Source organism: Miniopterus schreibersii, assembly GCF_964146895.1.
Source record: "Miniopterus schreibersii genome assembly, chromosome: 13".
In the NCBI taxonomy this organism is placed as follows: domain Eukaryota; kingdom Metazoa; phylum Chordata; class Mammalia; order Chiroptera; family Miniopteridae; genus Miniopterus; species Miniopterus schreibersii.
In genome coordinates this window covers 53038054-53055253 of record NC_138113.1, presented here as the reverse complement: position 1 = coordinate 53055253, position 17200 = coordinate 53038054, and the positions used below count along the sequence as shown (strand labels likewise).

The 17200-nt window shown below is 44.1% G+C and overlaps 1 protein-coding gene across 1 annotated transcript; it reads right to left on the bottom strand.

The window, feature by feature from the left end:
• Nucleotides 1-7797: 7797 nt before the first annotated feature.
• On the bottom strand, nt 7798-16686 carry PDCL3 (phosducin like 3). Its single transcript, XM_081156931.1, has 6 exons — nt 16550-16686; nt 14272-14401; nt 11713-11803; nt 11312-11455; nt 10121-10329; nt 7798-8162 (listed from the first exon to the last, which is right to left on the bottom strand). The coding sequence occupies exons 1-6, from the start codon at nt 16553-16555 to the stop codon at nt 8020-8022; spliced, it is 723 nt and encodes a 240-aa protein (XP_081013057.1). The 5' UTR covers nt 16556-16686; the 3' UTR covers nt 7798-8019.
• Between the last annotated feature and the right edge of the window lie 514 nt (nt 16687-17200).

The window sequence follows — 17200 nt, the reverse complement described above, 5'->3', positions numbered from 1 at the left end:
AGCACTGACCTCAGGCTCTCACCCTTACATTGGCCTTTCCCTGTCCCTGCCACCCTCCCTCAGCTCCTCATTCCCGCATCCTGGGATTGCTTCTCAATTTCTGCACTTGAGTCCTTGGCTCTGGCTCTGCATTTGGGCAGACCCAAACTATAGACACACGACAGTCCAGAAGAGAGTGCCACCTTTCTCACATCAGTTACAGTTTCCTTTCTGATGTGACTCATGAACCACCGTATTTTTAAAAATAAACTTTATTTTATAGTATCATTTTAGCTTTACAGAAAAATTAAGAAGACATTACAGAGAGCACCCATATACCCTGCACTCAGTTTCCTCTACTACATCAGTATTGATACACGATTATTAACTATAGCCCATACTTTATTCAGAACTCTTTTGTTTTTATCTACTGTTTTCCTGTTCCAGGATCCCATCCATGACACATTACATAGTAGTAAGTTTAACAGACAACTGCAGTAAGTGCTGAGCGTGATAACCAGTGACACACACTAGTTTTAATAAGTCAAAATTGTTACCTTTCTGTTGAACACTACTGTGACATACCATTTAAAGAAAATTCTCATTGAAAAGTAAAGGCCAACTACAGTAACACTGAAGACCATGTGAGGTGTGTTTGTTTTTTGGCAAAGAAAGCAAATTTTATTTGGCTTCAGTCGACATGCGATTTATTGCTCATTCAATTAACACTGAAAATATATCATTTGGCGGGCACTATGCTACATCTGTGCTGATGTTTAAGGTAGGAAAAAAAAACCAGACACAGAAAATATCTGAAAGAAGTTATATCTGTGTTGAGAATCATTGCGTAGTGATCTAAATAGGCAAAGAAAGGGCCTTCGAATGCCAGGAAAAAGCTGGGGCAACGTTGTGACATGGGACTTTGCAGGGCTAAGGACAGCTGGTCTGAGCGGGGCACTAGGTAGACAACAGACAGAAGACGTGGAGTCGCTGAGACAAACAGATGCGAGGTCTCCGAGGGACTTGCGGGCCGTGCTGAGGTTCTGGGATCAGAATCTAAAAGACCTCAAGGCCTGCCTAAGGAAGTAAGTCTGTCTTCTGATGAGACATAAAGCGATATAAAATGCACCATGTTGCCTTTGTTATTTCAGTGATGGCATAAAGGTGACCTTGGTTACAGGGGCGATCACAGTATGCAATACTTTAGACAATGAAATGTATTTTTAATGAAGACAACTTCTGCCAATTATAATCCAAGTACTTAAGCTTTACAATAACTGGAAAAATGCAATGTAATTGAGAAAATGCTAAAGTAAATACCTCGTATTTGCCTTTTCTATATTTTATTTGTATCTATCACACCATCCTAATTTTGACCCTCGTTTGATTCACCCTGGGCTATTTCGGAAATTACTTAACTCTAATTTCTCCTTTTTCCTTTACGCCCATGACTGTTCATTTTTAAACAGTTAATTAGATATACTTAGAGGGAGGCATGTAAACTGTTCCCGTCTAACGATCGAAAACATATATTAAAAATATAGTAAACAGCCAGAAATAAGGCATCGCTTTACTCTTAACTGCTTCACAACTAAGGACAAGAAACCGTAAAGCTGAACACGTAAGTTTATTGTCCAAAAAGAGAGTTGAGGGCAATTTACTGATATTGGCCAACATACATGTTAATGTTTGCTCTCCTGCTTCCTCTGGTAGTTCTCTGGTAGGTCGGTTGTAATTAGGATGATCTTCATGTAATCAAGGTGTTGGAGGAGTTGACCTGGAAAGAGAGGCAGCGGAGGTGTCAGCCCTCACTGGCACTGGGAAGCTCGGGCTGCCTGCTGGGTGCAGGGTCGAGAAGGACCATCGCTGACTGATGGATGAGTATCTATTTGGAAAAGTAGAAGGCTGCACCATCCTTCCAAAATAGCTGCTCTGTAAGGGAGAAATGATGTGGCTCTGGGAAGCTGTGGTTGCAATGAAACGCACCAGGCGGGCATTTGAGTGCAGCTGCTATGCGAATGCACAGGGAAAGCCATCAGCTGGTTTGAAACAGCACCTCGGCCCATTACAGCTTGTTCTGATGGTCTGACTAAAGTGAATGATGGAGGGGGAAAATTACGTCTTATTTGAGCAGTAGTCTTAGCAATTATCTGGCAGGTAGCAGGATTTCTTATTTGAGGCATATTTAAACTTGTGGAGTGTGGAAATTCACTTAGTTTCAAATATTCTGAAAGGGGTCTTTCTTCCCAAAACTGCTTTCTTACAGAGGCCTTCATTAATCGCTATAGGAGTTCCGTTCTCATCCCAGCAGAGAGACCTAAATTGATCGCTTTCAACTATTTCCCACAGTTTTCTGGGAAAGGTTATAGAAAGGAAAACATTATCTTCAGCTGGTTCGGAGGCACAAAATGTGTAACGCGGTCTTTTCATCAAGGTTTCTGTGCACAGAGCCTGAAAGGCATAGTCTGCCATCACAGGCCTCAATTCCGAGTCCCCGAGGTATGTGTGATCACACAGTGCAGGCCTAATGGAGGTTTCTGAATCATCTGATCCATCTTTAGGAGAAACGACTTGAATTTCTGAAGAAATGAGGGCCATCTCAAATAAACTTTTCTTCAGCCGCCTTCCACATCTGCAGAGTTTTGAGCACCGCGGCTTCCAAGGCCGCCTTGGCAGGCCTGCTCGGAAAAGATGCCTACACCATCACGATGGGCCTCAACCTGAGTGGCTGTGACATCGCAAAATGACTGGTCTCCTAGCAATTAAATGTGACATTCAGCCGGTGTTTCTTCTCACTCTATAAACTTTATTCAGTTAAAATAAAATATAGGCCAGTTATTTATGCAGTAACCAAAAAAACAAGAACTTCAAAATCTCATTGCCATAGAATCTTTTAACCAATAAAACATGTATACGCTAATTTATTGAGTCCCTGAGATAAAAGTGATTTCCTCCCTTCTACAGACAAACTCTTATTAAATTGGTGCAATAACATAGCACTGGCAAATGAACAACTAAAACATGAGTAAAACAAAACAAATGCTCAATAAAGCTCTGTCAATTAGAAGTGAAATATGTGGATAACCTGTATATTAAAAAGCACAGCCACAGAGACAGGAAGGAGGTTAGGGTAGTGAGGGGATGGGTGGGGGATACTGGCAAGTACTGTTTACCAGTTATGGGGCTTCCTTTTATGGTGACGAAAATGTTTAAGAATTAGAGAGCTAATGGCTGTACATTATTCAGATTCTAAAGCCACTGAGTTGTATAGTTTAACATGTTTATTTTTATGTAAATTTTTAAAAAATGTTTTTATTGATTTTAGATAGAAAGGAAGAAAAAAGGAGAGAGAAACATCAATATGAGAAAGAAACATCGACTGGCTGCCTCCTGTATGCACCCTGATGGGGGACTGAACCCACAACCTGGCTACATGCCCAGACCTGGAGTCAAACCAGCGACCTTTCGTTGCACAGGATGACATTCAGCCAACTGAGCCACGCTGGCCAGGGCTAAAATATTTATTTTTATATTATGTATATTTTACGTCAGTTTTAAAAATGGCATGAATCTATTGTCACTGATTACAATAAAATATAATTAGGTTTCAGATTATAAAGTTGATAACATTTCTAGTTAAGTCTTTCAATTTCTGCAAGTACTTGCAAGTAAAGGCTTTCTGTTTATTGTAGACTTGCAGGAATGTTAATGGGGGCCGAGGTCAGGGAATTTCTGGCTTTGGAGGCATGATTCCCCATGCTAATTTTAGTTTTGAGATCTGAAGAGTCTGAACAAATTTCTAGGGATATTGGGTGGTGGGTTGAAGTGTGCTGCATATGGGTTGAGCTCCAAGGGGCTGTCACCTCTCAAGTCTCATTCAACCCTCTTACATATCTTGGTTTCTCTCTCTGACAATCTAATACAGCTGTGAGGGCTCAAGCGAGAGGTAACCAAGCTTTATGTGCACAGCCCCAGAGTCAAGTATTTAATTACAGTTGTGTTGGAATTTCCTACGTGGCTCCTGCACCTCGTGAGGGATATCCTCTAACACTGTCACAAAGATTTTTAGTCACCTAAGGATACCTGAGATTTGAGCTGGAGGGAGAAGTGCCCCTTATCTTCAGAGTCGAATGAGTTCAGGCTCTTACTTATACAGTAAAAGGTTTTGTTCAGGCTCTCAGAAAGCAATTCCAAATGAGAAACCAAAGCTGATTTTTTCCCCTCCTGTTCTTAGTTATCTCCGCCCTTATATTTAGCCTGGGTCCTCTCAACCATTTACATTTAGCTCCACTTCAAGGATTTAATTAAAAAAAAAAAAAAAAAGTGCTGAAATAAAGTCGGCCTCTTACCTTAAAACAGGGAGTTCTAAAATCCAAGGGAAACTCACCCAAGTTCACCCAATGCAAAATGAGGGGCCATCGGGGCACAAAGGGCCCCTGCTGGTACCTAGAATGGGTCCGGGTCTGCAAGGTGGGCCTGGGTGGGCTTCTGTGGAATCCTGCCGCAATACACCAAGTAAATGTTGTAAGAAATGTCCAAACCTGTACAAATTTTTATGAGTGTATTTGAGCCAAACTGACAATTGCCAGGAAGCAAAATCTCAACAGGTTGAGAAAATGCTCCAGAGGATGGCAGTTTTGCACCTCACTTTCTACATTATAATCAAAGGATGGGGCATGAGGGGGCTCCCTGAAACCCACTGGTGATAGATTAGGGAGGCGGGAGAGAGCAACGCAGGGAAATCTCTGGGATTGCATAAAACAAACACATAAACCCACAACCTGGATATATGCCCGGACCTGGGAGTCGAACCACTTTCACATTGGTGGGTGCAGGATAGTTTACAGTTAACAATACAACAATAACAATGCACAGGTTTTATGGTCTCTGCTCTGGTGCAATGAGGGGTCCTGGAAAAAGGAAGTTACGCTGACATTCCAAAGGTTTGTTACCGTAGATACAAAAAGATTAGGACGTTTTCATTTCAGACCATCTTTTGTGGTTACTTGAAGCCTGTGAGTCTGTGGGGCTGGCCGCCCTGAGCCCGCCAGGTTCAGCACGTGGCCTTTTCCATCCACACCCCCTGGGAGGATCTGTTCTTCACACGCTGGAGATGGAGGTCCGAAATTCTGACTCCTGACGTCACCGAAAGGCAATGATGAAGTAGAGGTGGGGACTGCACATGCTCTTGTTTGTCATCCGATTTGAAAAGTGGGGAGTAGAAAGCTAGGATGACTGTGGTGGGGTTTTTTGGGCGATGGGCAGGTGAACTCCCAGCCGACTTCTGCCCACTGCCCCCTGGCAATCCGCAGTTCCAAGGGAGGCTGACCTTTAGCTAGTCCCGCTGCTGCTTGAGCGGCACTGGAGAATTCTGGATGCTTGGTAGGCAAGTAGAAGTCTCTGCCACAGGACCCAAACACTTTCACTGCCTGAAGGCTGGGCATCTAGGGACAGGCTGAAACCAAGATGATTTACTGGAGCAAAGTCCTAAAGCATAGAGGAAAGAAAGGGGGTCAAAAGCACAGGAGGGTCTGGACCGCGACAGCAGGCACCTCTTCATTGGAGACTGAGGAACAGAGAGTGGAGACAAGGCTACCGGACGGGTGTGGGGTGGTGAGGCCAAGCCCGGGGGAGTCCTCATAGCACACAAGTGACAAGGTCTGCTGTGGAGTTGCTGAGTGGGGGGCCGCGCGCAGAGGGTAGAGGGCCTGGACCATCTGCTGTGTGAATGTGAACAGTATCAAGAATACGTGTTGAAAGCCACTTGTCAAAAGGTAGTATTTATGAGTAACTCGTTTCCATAAGCAGGACAAAATCACCGTCATTGAACCAAGTTTCTAAAGTAGGAAACACAATCACAACATATTTAGCTTGTCACACTTGAAAAGCACTTTGTCCAAATTTGGGCTCATTATATAAGAAAGCTGAATTGAAAGCTGGAGGTAATAAATGATAGAAAAAATTTAGGCATTGGTGACAGAGGACACCCTCCTGAACAGCCCTTTCACGTTTCTCACGAAGTGCCTTTCCATCCAGTACAACTTTTCTGAAGTGCTTCTGACGCCCCAGAAACCACGGTGTTAGGGCCTCTGCCTGAACAACTGTCCGCACCTTGGTGAGTGAGAACGTTAACTTGGGTTTGCAGTGAAGAGGGCGTACTCAGTCCATCAGGATCTCTTTCCTCCTCCAAATAAGGAATGTAAGGCAGAATCCACTGTACTTGACTAGTCTTAGTTTCGCTTCTCCCCGAAGCCAGGCTCTCGGTCCCATTCTTGTCTGTTTTCCCTGCTCACTACGTTTTTCTGCTGAGGAATTAGATGAACTCAGTGCTCAGGCACCAAGTTGTATCACCTCTGTCACATCACAAATGCTCCAAATGAAACAGAAAGAAGTTAATGGTGAATATTATAGGAAAGTCTCCCAGGATTATTAACCTATAGAAATCTGCAGGTCAGGTTCTAAATCACAATACTAATTTTAGGATAGACATGCTCCTCTCTTTTTAGACAAGATCGGGTGCGTTCTACATTCAGGGTGGTGTGGCCATAGATGGTCTCTCTCTCTCTTTTTAAATCAAATTCTGTCAGCATGACTAAACAGCAGCCTGGGGCCTGGGGCCCTTGTGGCCAGATGAGGCTCATGAGTCAAGTCCACAGGCACCTGAGCTTTCATTGAGCTCAAACTAAGTGTCTTAGCCTGGCCTGGAGGCAAGATTACGAGGCAGTCTACACACTTACACAGCTCTAAGTGGCACAGCACATGTTCAGAATTCCATCCAGTATGGGCTCCATCACTGCGGACAATGCCAACGTCTGAGCACAGTTCTCTCTTTTCCTGGGAGCTGTGTGAATTGCAGCTCTTTGGGAGATGCCGTGCTCAAGCCTTCACCTGTGTTCCTCCCACGGCACTTCATTTCAGTGTCAGCTAACAACAAAAAACCTAAGAAAGCAGCTCTCCAAGTGACAGACCTGACCCAGCTTGTATCAACCCCCCACTGAAAATTTCACGTATCCTTCAAGGTAAACTGTGACATAGAGCAGCCTTTTATCAGCAGCACTGGCTCTCGTGTGTTTGGAAAAACAAATATTCACTAACACAGACACTTCTGACAAGATAAAATGGGTCACAGCTGCTTGTCATTTGTTGAATTATAGCAAAAATAGATTTTACAGTATAATCTGAAGGAACTCTGTGCCCTCTCTGATTCCTATTTTTAAGATTCAAACCAGCATTAAATACTACATCATTCAACACAAATATTAGGGAATAATATTTCCCTTAATTATTCTGTTAATGTTGATTTGATAAGAAGTGATAAATGCTAAGAGGATTCTACGCAGAAAAATACCTTGATGTGTTTTTTATTAATTGAGATTCTGTTTATCTATGTGCATGCTTATATGTTTATTTAAAAAAAAATTAAGGTAGCCCTTTGCAGTAATTGAGATTAACTGATATCTCAACAGTTTGAGACAAAACATTACTTTAACTGGAAAAAAATTTAACCCAAGTGGCAGTAAACTGAGATCTTTCAGTTACTGTTTTAAGACAATGTGTATTTTATAGAAATCATTGCCTATTCTTCTAAACATGATAAATTTTTTTCCTATCAATCATTCCTTTGAGTTATTAATCCTATTGCTACATTTATTAAAAAATAAAAAATAATGTAACTGCAAAGCTTAGTTTGCCATTTTCCCATTGTATAAATTATTCATACAATTAAAAAAACTCAATATTCCTTTTTATGTAGCAATATATGAATAGAGAATAGTTTTACAGTTTCCTTAAACCGTAAGTGAGGAAAACAGAGACATGTGCCATACCAACAGCTGGTTTTTATTAAGAAAATGCTATTAATTTAAAAAGAGTTCTAAGAAATTCAATAGGATTCCCAGCAATGATTATTCCTGAGATCTATGAGATTTGAAACATAATTAGAAAAGGCTTCCAAAGGATTCAGTCCTGCTTTTTTCCTTTTTTAAAAAAATCCAGACGATCTGTCACATCAAGGACGCGCATCACGTTAATGGCGCAGCCTCAGTCATCCTCCGAGTCGCTGCCCCTGCTCATGGGGATGGAGCTGCGCACCGAGGACAGCAAGGCGTCTTCAATTGGCTTCTTAGGGTTTTCCTCCAGGTCTGTCTTGATTGCTCCAGATTCAGACAATTTCCACTCCAACTCTAAGCGATAAAGAAAAAGCTAATCACCTAAGACAGTCTGCACAGGCCTCACCCTCAAGTCCACCAAGTCAGTTGTTTTCTATGCAGAAACTACAATCATCAACATTTGATAATTTAATTGTAGTGCCACAATTATAAGGTATCTAGAAGAAAGGAGAAAAAAATCAGACCTTGAAGAAGGAAAACAAAAATGCTTTCGAACACTTTTCCAGAAGATGAGATCGGATGAGATATTACGTACACTGGGACCTATGTGGTAATTAAGAGAGACTAAAATCATCTCCTACCGACTTCAGTTTCTCAGACTGCACAATTTCCCAGGAAAGAAATCAGCATGAAACATCTGAAGGAAATACCTTTCACAGTCCTGCTGGCTATCTAATCATTAAATTCTATTTTAGTTAACAAAAGGAAATTATTTTTTTAATTTTTTTAATATATTTTTATTGATTTCACAGAGAGGGAGAGCGAGAGATGGAAACATCAATGATTAGAGAGTGATGCATGCCTCCTGCATGCCCCCCGCTGGGGATTGAGCCCGCAACCCGGGCATGTGCCCTGACCGGGAATCGAACCTCAATCTCCTAGATCCTAGGTCGATGCTCAACCGCTGGGCCATGCCGGCCGGGCAACAAAAAGAAGTTCTTAAGCCTCATGTTCAATATCTCTATTAGAGTCAAAGCCTAAATGTGTGACGAAATCCTTGAACTGATACATTTGTTCCAACTAATAAAAAAAAAAGTACCACAAAATGAAGAATCAGTGACTAACGACTCAGCTCCTGTATTTCACCCTCTCATCGTCAGTGAGACCTTATGAAGCAAACTCAGGTAGAGAGAGTCCAGGCAGAACTAAGGGACCGGGTGAGAGATTCCACAACAAAAAGCCTGGTTTAAAATGATGCTGTTCATTAGGTCCTGCCATTAAAATCAGACAATCAATTTTACTGAAGTCATAGCACTTTAAAGTGCTCATGGGGATGAATAACACCAGTACTTTCAGTTTTCTCAGTTAAATGTTACAAAAATTCAACCAATTTCTTAAAAACAGAACAAAATCCAAACTTAAGATTTCTGATTCTTGACTCAAGAATACACTTAAATCCACACATACAGTCATACATATAAGTGTATGTATTTAATGTTATTGTTCATTTGTCTGATGTAGTCATTGTTTAAATAAGTTCACTAGTCCTCAAATAAGACTTGTTCTAGAAATAAAGACTATAACTACTATTGTACATATACCTCTCTCCCCTCATGGGAGACTGAAATAAGATACAAACATATATGCAGTTTGAAATACTGTATGCCTCTGAACACTGGAATAATGAATAACTTATGTAACATACGTGTGTGTATATATATATGTGTGTGTTTATACTTTTCCTAGTTGAATATCTTATACAGAGTTATAAAAAGTAGTATGCAATCATATTTTAACATGTTTTTAAAGACTATTAAAGCAGAGTTAGACACATTATTTCAATAAAGAGATAAAGAATTTGACTTAGCAGGAAGCCCTTGGGCCTCAGTCTCTCTTTCACATTAGGTAGAAAGAAATAAAAAGACATCCATTAGGAATTAAAAGGAAGAATTAAATAAACTTTTAATTTAACTTGAAAGCTAAGACATTCAACTGAGAAAATATTTCTATAGAGATGATTTACATACACACACACACACGCATCTGTCCTAATATGTTCATGTAAATTAAACAAAAATGAATGATGTGATCTTAAGCTACAACTTAAAACATTCAAATATAGAGACAAATAAAACATTAATATTAAATATATATATTTTAAAGTCTGCTGTGTCCTTTTCACTGAGAATTAGAGCACAGCTGTATTTCCCCATTGGCTGGTCTAGGACAAGAGATTCAATGTGCTTCTTCCCATCTCTACCACGCACAGGCCACCCCTCACGTGCCCTGGACCATCTCAAAGAGGCCCTTACCATCTATTGTCAGATTCATGCCACCGAACACGAGAGGCCCAATGAACTGAGCCTTGATATCGCCTTCAAGGTAAACAAATATTGTGGGCAGATTCCTATCAGGATAATTGGGTATGCAGGTTGTTGAAATGGCTTTGATAAACTTGACGCTGGGAAACTTCCTGGCAAGTCCACTGAAGTGCTGGTTTATCAGGGCACAGAGGGGAATCCTATAAAACAGAAACAGGAAACCACGGTGAGAGGGAAATCTGACAAAGTAGAAAGAAGCCATTGTGATTCTGCAGTTATACAGAACAAAGCTCAATTAGCCTCTGCCCTGAGTAAAACCTCACAAGTGGTTCTGCTACTCCAGCCAAAATGAATTAACATTTTTAAAAAAACCTCCTGATATGTTCAGGGAAAGGGAAGTACTCAAAGTCCAATTTAATCTGACCTGACAACAAGCCGGAAAACAGCGTCAATGTAAAAGGTAATTGTGACGGCCTTCTCCGTGACAGAATGTTCAAGATTTAGAAGTGCAAGGCAGGTCAGAAAGCATTTCCTGCTCTAAAGAAACTCCTCGGAACACACGCCTGGAGGTGAGAAACACAGGAGGATCCTGCACCACCTGCTGTGGGCTATTATCACAAAGGTTACCCTTGCCACCTATGAGTGGTTCATTACATCGGATTTTGAAAACCCAGAGTTTCTCTAGAGGAATAAATAACTTAGGAATTTCCTTTCTTCTTTTTTTTTTTTTAATCCTCACTTGAGGATACTTTTTCCGTTGCTTTTCAGAGAGTGGAAGAGAGTGGAAGAGAGAGAGAGAGAGAGACATCGATTGGCTGCCTCACGTGTGCCCTGACTGGGGCCGCGGATTGAACCTGCAACTGAGATACGTGTCCTTGGCCAAATCAAACCAGGACCCTTCAGTCTGTAGTCCAACGCTTTAAAAACTTGAGCAAACCGGCCAGGGGAGGTATTTATTTTCAATAAAAGCAAAATCTTTATTGCTACACCATAATAAAGGCATCTGTGTCAGTCACAAATATTAATTTGAGAGCCTTAAGATAAAAATTAGGTTGCCCAAATTAAGGTTTGGGCAAATCAGCCACAAAAACACATAAAGCACCCTCCAATGTGTACTAAACCCAAGAGGTTCAAGATGTAAATTCAAATGAGCATTTAAAGACAGAGCATACGATCACTCACCCTTGTTTGTAAAGGTGCAAGATTACCCACAAACCCTCTCCGGCTTTGGTAACTTCCTGAACATAATCCTTTCCTGAGATCTCCAAGACTTCTCCAAACTTATTCCTCAGCTGAGCTGCTTTCCACTCAGCCAGTCTCTGCTGCCTGCACACAGGAGGAGTGAGTTACTTACACACACATGCACACACACATACACCTTTCAGACAGCAACCATTGTAAAGGTCCAGGTTTATTTATTTGCCACATGGCAAAAGTCTAAGACCCGTTTGCTGAAATCGGAAATATTATTATTTAATTATGGTCCTTCCCAAATGTTACCTCCGTCAAAATATTCATTTTCCAAAGGACACACGTTTTAGTGCCACACAAGAAAACCAAGAGCCCGTCTGGGCGGCACTAACCTGTACATTTCAACAGCGCGCTCATCTTCCTCAGTAAATTCGTCTTCATTGTCCTCCAATTCCTCCAGAGTCATATCTTCATATGTTTTCACTGAATGTAATTCAGTTAGCAGAAACCAAAAAACGTAAAGGATGAACAAACATGCATTTTGGTTTTTTCCTTCACTTTTTTCCTACAGATGTGCATGCAACACCCAAGACTCCCAGCTCACCAAACCAGGATGCAAAGTACTCCAGGTATCACACTAAAGAGAAGCGGAGGGTGTTTGAAAAAGACAGAACTAGTGTGTTGGCATCTGCAGGCCTGACTCTCTTACGTGCGTGCCGTAGTAAGGGTATGAATGAGAAGTTTCCCAAGTTTATAGAGCAAACAGCGTATCTGCCTGAACTCACCTGGTCAGATCATCAAGTGCATACGCTAGTGGGCGGGTGTGTCACAGCTGTCCTGTCTTCCAGGAGATGGAGGGAGACCAGTGGGGGGCCTACCACAGTGAGCACACCCTTCCTACAGTTACAGGGATTATCACCGGCTCTTGGTATTTTCTCCTGCCAAGCAGGCAGCTCGATCTTTTCTTTTAAGGAACTGCTATAAAATGTTTTTTTTGTTTTTATTGCCATAAGCATTCTTGCTTCTTGCCATGAAAGCAGGCTTTTGTCCCTGACACCCACCCCATCACTATAAAGCACTGCTCTTATCATGGTCAACAATGACCTGCATTTCTTGACTGATGAGCAGCATGTGATCCAACCCATCGCCGCCCCCTCTGTGAAAGACTGCCCTCCTCTGGCTCCCAGGACGCCTCCTCCCTCCTCTCTTCCCAACGCTAAGACTGCCCTCCTTTGGACCCTTTGCTGGTCGGATTCCTTTCCTTCTTCATTTGTATCCACTCCCTTGGTGACTGTATTTCATGACTTTAAATACTATCAGTATGCGGACAACTCCCAAACTTATGCCTCCAGCCCACACTCTCTGATATGGAGAAAAACATACCCAATGCCTACTTATCATCTCTACTTACTTGTCTAATACAAATTTCAGTTACTATGCCCCAAACAGACTTCCTGATCTCACCTCCATACTTGCTCTCCAAGCCTTCCTCATCTCAGTTGGGGTAACTCCATCCTTCTGGTGGCTCAAGCCCAAAACCTTGCAGTCATCCTATACTTATTTCTCTCACACCCTTCACAGGATCAGACCATCAGCAAATCCTGTTGGCCCTACCTTCAAAATATATCCAGATCCAATCACTTCTCACCACTTCCACCACCACCACCACACTGGTCCAAGCCAACTCTTGCCTGAATTACTGCAGTAGTTTACAGACTAGTCTCCCTACTTCCCGCCTTGCCCCCCACTGTCCATACTCAGGAAGGCATCCACAGGATGGTGTTGTCAACATGGAGGACACATGTCACTCCTCTGTTCAAACCTCCAGAATTCTAACTCATTACATAAAATTAAGGTCCTTAACTAGAAGCTACAGGGTTCTAAATGGTTTGACCCCTAGATACCCCTCTGAACTTACTACTCCTCTCTCCCAATCATATTGGCTTCCTTGCAGACTCTCCAACATGCTTTTCACTTGATAAAGTAGCTCGGTTTGCCTCCCTCACATCTACGCAAATATCATTCCTAGTGAGGTCCTCTCTAACCCCACCTAGAATTATACTCACCTCTCCTCCAACCTCTTATGGCCCTTTCACTGCCATATTTTCCTATATTTCACCTATGTATTGTTTATTATCTGTTTCTCACTACAGTGTAAGTCCCATGAGGACATGGATTTTTGTCTGGCCTGTGCATGGTTAAAGCCCCACTGTCTAGAAAAACACCCGACACACAGTAATCGTTCAATAACCACTCACTGGATAAATGCTTTGTAATAAATCCTCTAAATTAGCTCTAACATGTAAAGAGGGGACAAAAAGTACTGGCCTCTGTGATCAGTAGTTCTCAGACTCTGGTATGAGTCAGAAATCCTTTGAGGCACTTGTTTAAAATGCAGACTCTTGGGCCTCACCCCCAGAGATTCTGATTCAGTAGGAACTGAGTTTTTACAAGCACCCCAAGGATTCCAATTCAGGTAGTACAGCTATGTTTGAGAAACCCCCTCTCAGATCCCATACATTGCAAGCATCTTATGCTTCCCCAAATTAAGTTATTTAAATATTTCCAATCAAAGCACAAAGAGAATAAAGTATAAACTCAGGAGAATATATACACTATAAACTCTGAGCAAATCTCCATGACATTATCCAAAGTGAATCGCAGCCCAGAAAGTAAAGCTCAGGATTATTATGTGCTCATCTGGCACAGACAAGGAACTGTAGAAATGAAGGGGGTCTCTGAAGTCCCCAAATTCTATGGCCCAGGAAGTTGAAGGTAAAGACATTCTGTGACTCACGTGTTGGTCCCACAGTGTTCACTCCAGCACTTCAGTCCCTGGCTCCTAACTCATGCTCAGAGGATCCTTCCGCCAAAGCAGTTAGAGGCTTAGAAAGCTGTTTCCTATCCAGACAGACCCAGAACAGAACAGAACAGAATAAAAGCAAGCTCACCAACTGACTGCTGAAGGCCTCGCTGCTCTTCCTCTTCTGTCTCCTTTTCCAATTCGTTCAAACTTTCCTTCGCGGGCAAGATGCCCTTCTTGCGTAAGATGTCATTCCACTCAGTGTCAGCATTGGGGTCCTAAAGCAGGGGGACCAAGGATACATACCGTGACTGCACAGCCCACTACGGAGGGTGCTACGTTGGGCAAGGGGTCAAATGGGAAAGATGGTGGGAAGAAAATTTCAAATTATTTTGTGACCTGTTTCTGAGAAAGTATCAAAAGACCCAGAGCCCCTGTTCATTTCTCCTGTCCTCCACTCCACCCCCGACCCCCACCTCTGAGGGGTAAAAATCAGGATCTGATGTGTGGATCAGCATCACTGCTGAAACCAAGGCTGTGATCGGGCTTTGGTCCAATATTCTTGTTAATGACTTAGAGTGATTCATTCAACAGATATTTATTAAGTACGTACTATATGTAAATTATTGCAATAGTAGGGAAGGGAAGAGTGGTGAGTGCCTGAGCCACGATTTTACAGTTGAGAGGAAGAGACAGGCATTAAACAATTAAATAGACAATCATACATATTACAAACTGTGGCAAGTGCAATGGCCAACAGGCTGCTGACCTAGAGAGTTACGGGGGCCCGCATTCCACAGGATGGGCAAAGACGATCCCTCAGAAGAGGTGACATGTAACCATCTCTAGAGGGTGAGAAGGAATCAAACGTGAGGCTTGAGAACTTAGGAAATTACTTTCCAGGCAGAGGGACCAGCACATTCAAAGGGCCCAAGAGCAGCAATATTGAGCATCTCAAAGTCCTGTGGCTGCAGTAGAATCAGGAGGAGAGCCTGATGCTAGACTGACAAAGTCTCTAACGGCCACACCTGAAAGGAAAAGCTGCCACCCCCCCAACCCCCAACAGCTCACAGCAGCTCACAGTGCCAGGTGCTGGTTATTTTTCTAAGCCCTTTAGCTGTATCTACTTAGTTAACCCTAACAAGCCCAGGAGGGACACGGCATTTAGGAAGCCATTGCCATGCTGGTACAAGTCAAATTAACCAGGATCAAATGTCAGAAGGATAAATGTGAAAGGGGCCCTTAGCTCCGGAACCCAGCTGCTCAAACACTGGTTTTGCAGAGCTTGGCAGGCACACCGCTAATGGACCTGATTTGAAATTTGTAATCAAGGAGCACTGTGGAAACGGCACTGGGATAAGCAGGCTCCTGCTCCAGCTCCATGTCACGGTTTTGCTGAGATACAAAAGAAAAATGAACAGAATCCTTTCAACTGGGTGGTCAGAGAAGGCCTAGGAAGAGGTGACATTTTTAAGCAGGGGCCTGAAGGATAAATGCAAAAGAGGCCAGGGCGGCCCTGCAGCTTCCACATTAACATTTAGGACTGTCTGGTTTGTGGCAGACACACCGTATTTGCAGAGGATCATTCTCTCCAGCCTCGATGCCTCCAGCCCCATGCAAACCCACACAAACCCATTTCCCATTTTCCACTGAGCCAGAAACGATTTAATCAGAATTCCTGACCACGGGAGATCTGGGAGAGAACAGAACCTCTGGAGGAGGGTCCTGGACAACTTAGTTGTCACAGACTCTTGCTCACATAAGCATCTATGTCCATTGTGTCTTTATTCATTTTTTTCCGTTTCCTTTGGGTTTTAGACAAATTCCAGAGACAACAGAAGGACAATACGGGGGGAATCTTGTTTTAAGACAGAAAGTTAACTGAGCACGGGGCACCTTCAGCTGAGCTCTGGAAGCCAGGAGAGCCCACCTCAACCTGAACACCAACCTCAGGGGTAAGAGGGTAACTAACCCCTCCCCCAGCTCTAAGTGGAGTCAGGAACGGGGGTTCCACCACTGCTTTATGTTATGGGACACCACCCCCCCCCCAGGCGGGACCCTTCACTTCTCCAAGCCTCAGTTTCCCCATCCGTGCAAAGGGTCCATAACACATCTGCTCAGGTGCTCGGTAAAGAGAGTTCATAAGAATTAACTGCCAGGCGGGACACGACCTCCAGGAGAGCGAGCCCCCAAGGACGGAGATTTGGGGGTGGGAAAGACAGAGGTGGAGACGCCCAGCCGGCGGGACCACGCCCGCCTCCCGCACTGCGCCTGACCCGCGCCCGGCCTCGCCTGGCGAGCCTCCCGGTGCCTGTGGCGCTGGGCACTTCCCGCTGGCCCGGCCGGGACAGTCCGCCGCCCGCGCGGACCTAGCGGGGCGCATGGACGGCCCCAGCCCCAGGCCTCGCGCCCCGTGGCCTGCTCACCTGCATCTTGGCTCAACTATCTTAAGCCGGGGCCGCCCACAGCAGCCGGGTCTCGCCGTACTCTCCCGCGCATGCGCGCAGCTGCCCCCTCCCCGGGCTCTACTCCCAGCTCTGCTTTCGCCCCGCCCACCTGGAGCGAGCTGGGCGGAGCCAGGGGGGGAGCGAGGCCTCTGAGTCTGCGCACGCTCCTCAAGAAACAGGCGCAGAAGCTGTGCGCGCAAGCGGGACCCGGGAGAGGGTGACCCCCTGGCACGCCGCGAGTCACGTGACGCGGAGCCAACGCCGCGCGCAGCCGTATTAGGGCAGGTCCTGGGCCTGGGAGCGGTGCGCTGGGCGGAGGCGGCACCGGGGATCGTGCGCCTTATCCAGCCTGACGGTGCAAAGAGGCCTAAGCCAAGAAATCAGAACTAGAAGTGTTTCGGTGATGCAGTGCTACAATTAAAAACGATACCGGGTCACCTGCAGTTAAAACGACCAAGTCAGCGTCGGGTAAAGCCATTCCTTTATAAGACGCACGGATGGAGAGCCTGCTTTGCACCGGGCACTGTTTGAGGCTCAGCGATCCCGGTGGTGATCACAGCCGACAGAACCAGAAAGGCGAAAGTCATTTCGCCTGGCTGAGCCTCAGGCGATCCATATTTGCAGGAGTGC

Excerpts from the sequence above, each read along its gene's own strand:
- PDCL3 (XM_081156931.1), bottom strand. Across the intron at positions 11,804-14,271 it reads AGGCCTTCAGCAGTCAGTTG|TGAAAACATATGAAGATATG; the intron begins GTGAGCTTGCTT and ends AATTACATTCAG. Across the intron at positions 10,330-11,311 it reads TTGCACCTTTACAAACAAGG|GATTCCCCTCTGTGCCCTGA; the intron begins GTGAGTGATCGT and ends TCTGTTTTATAG.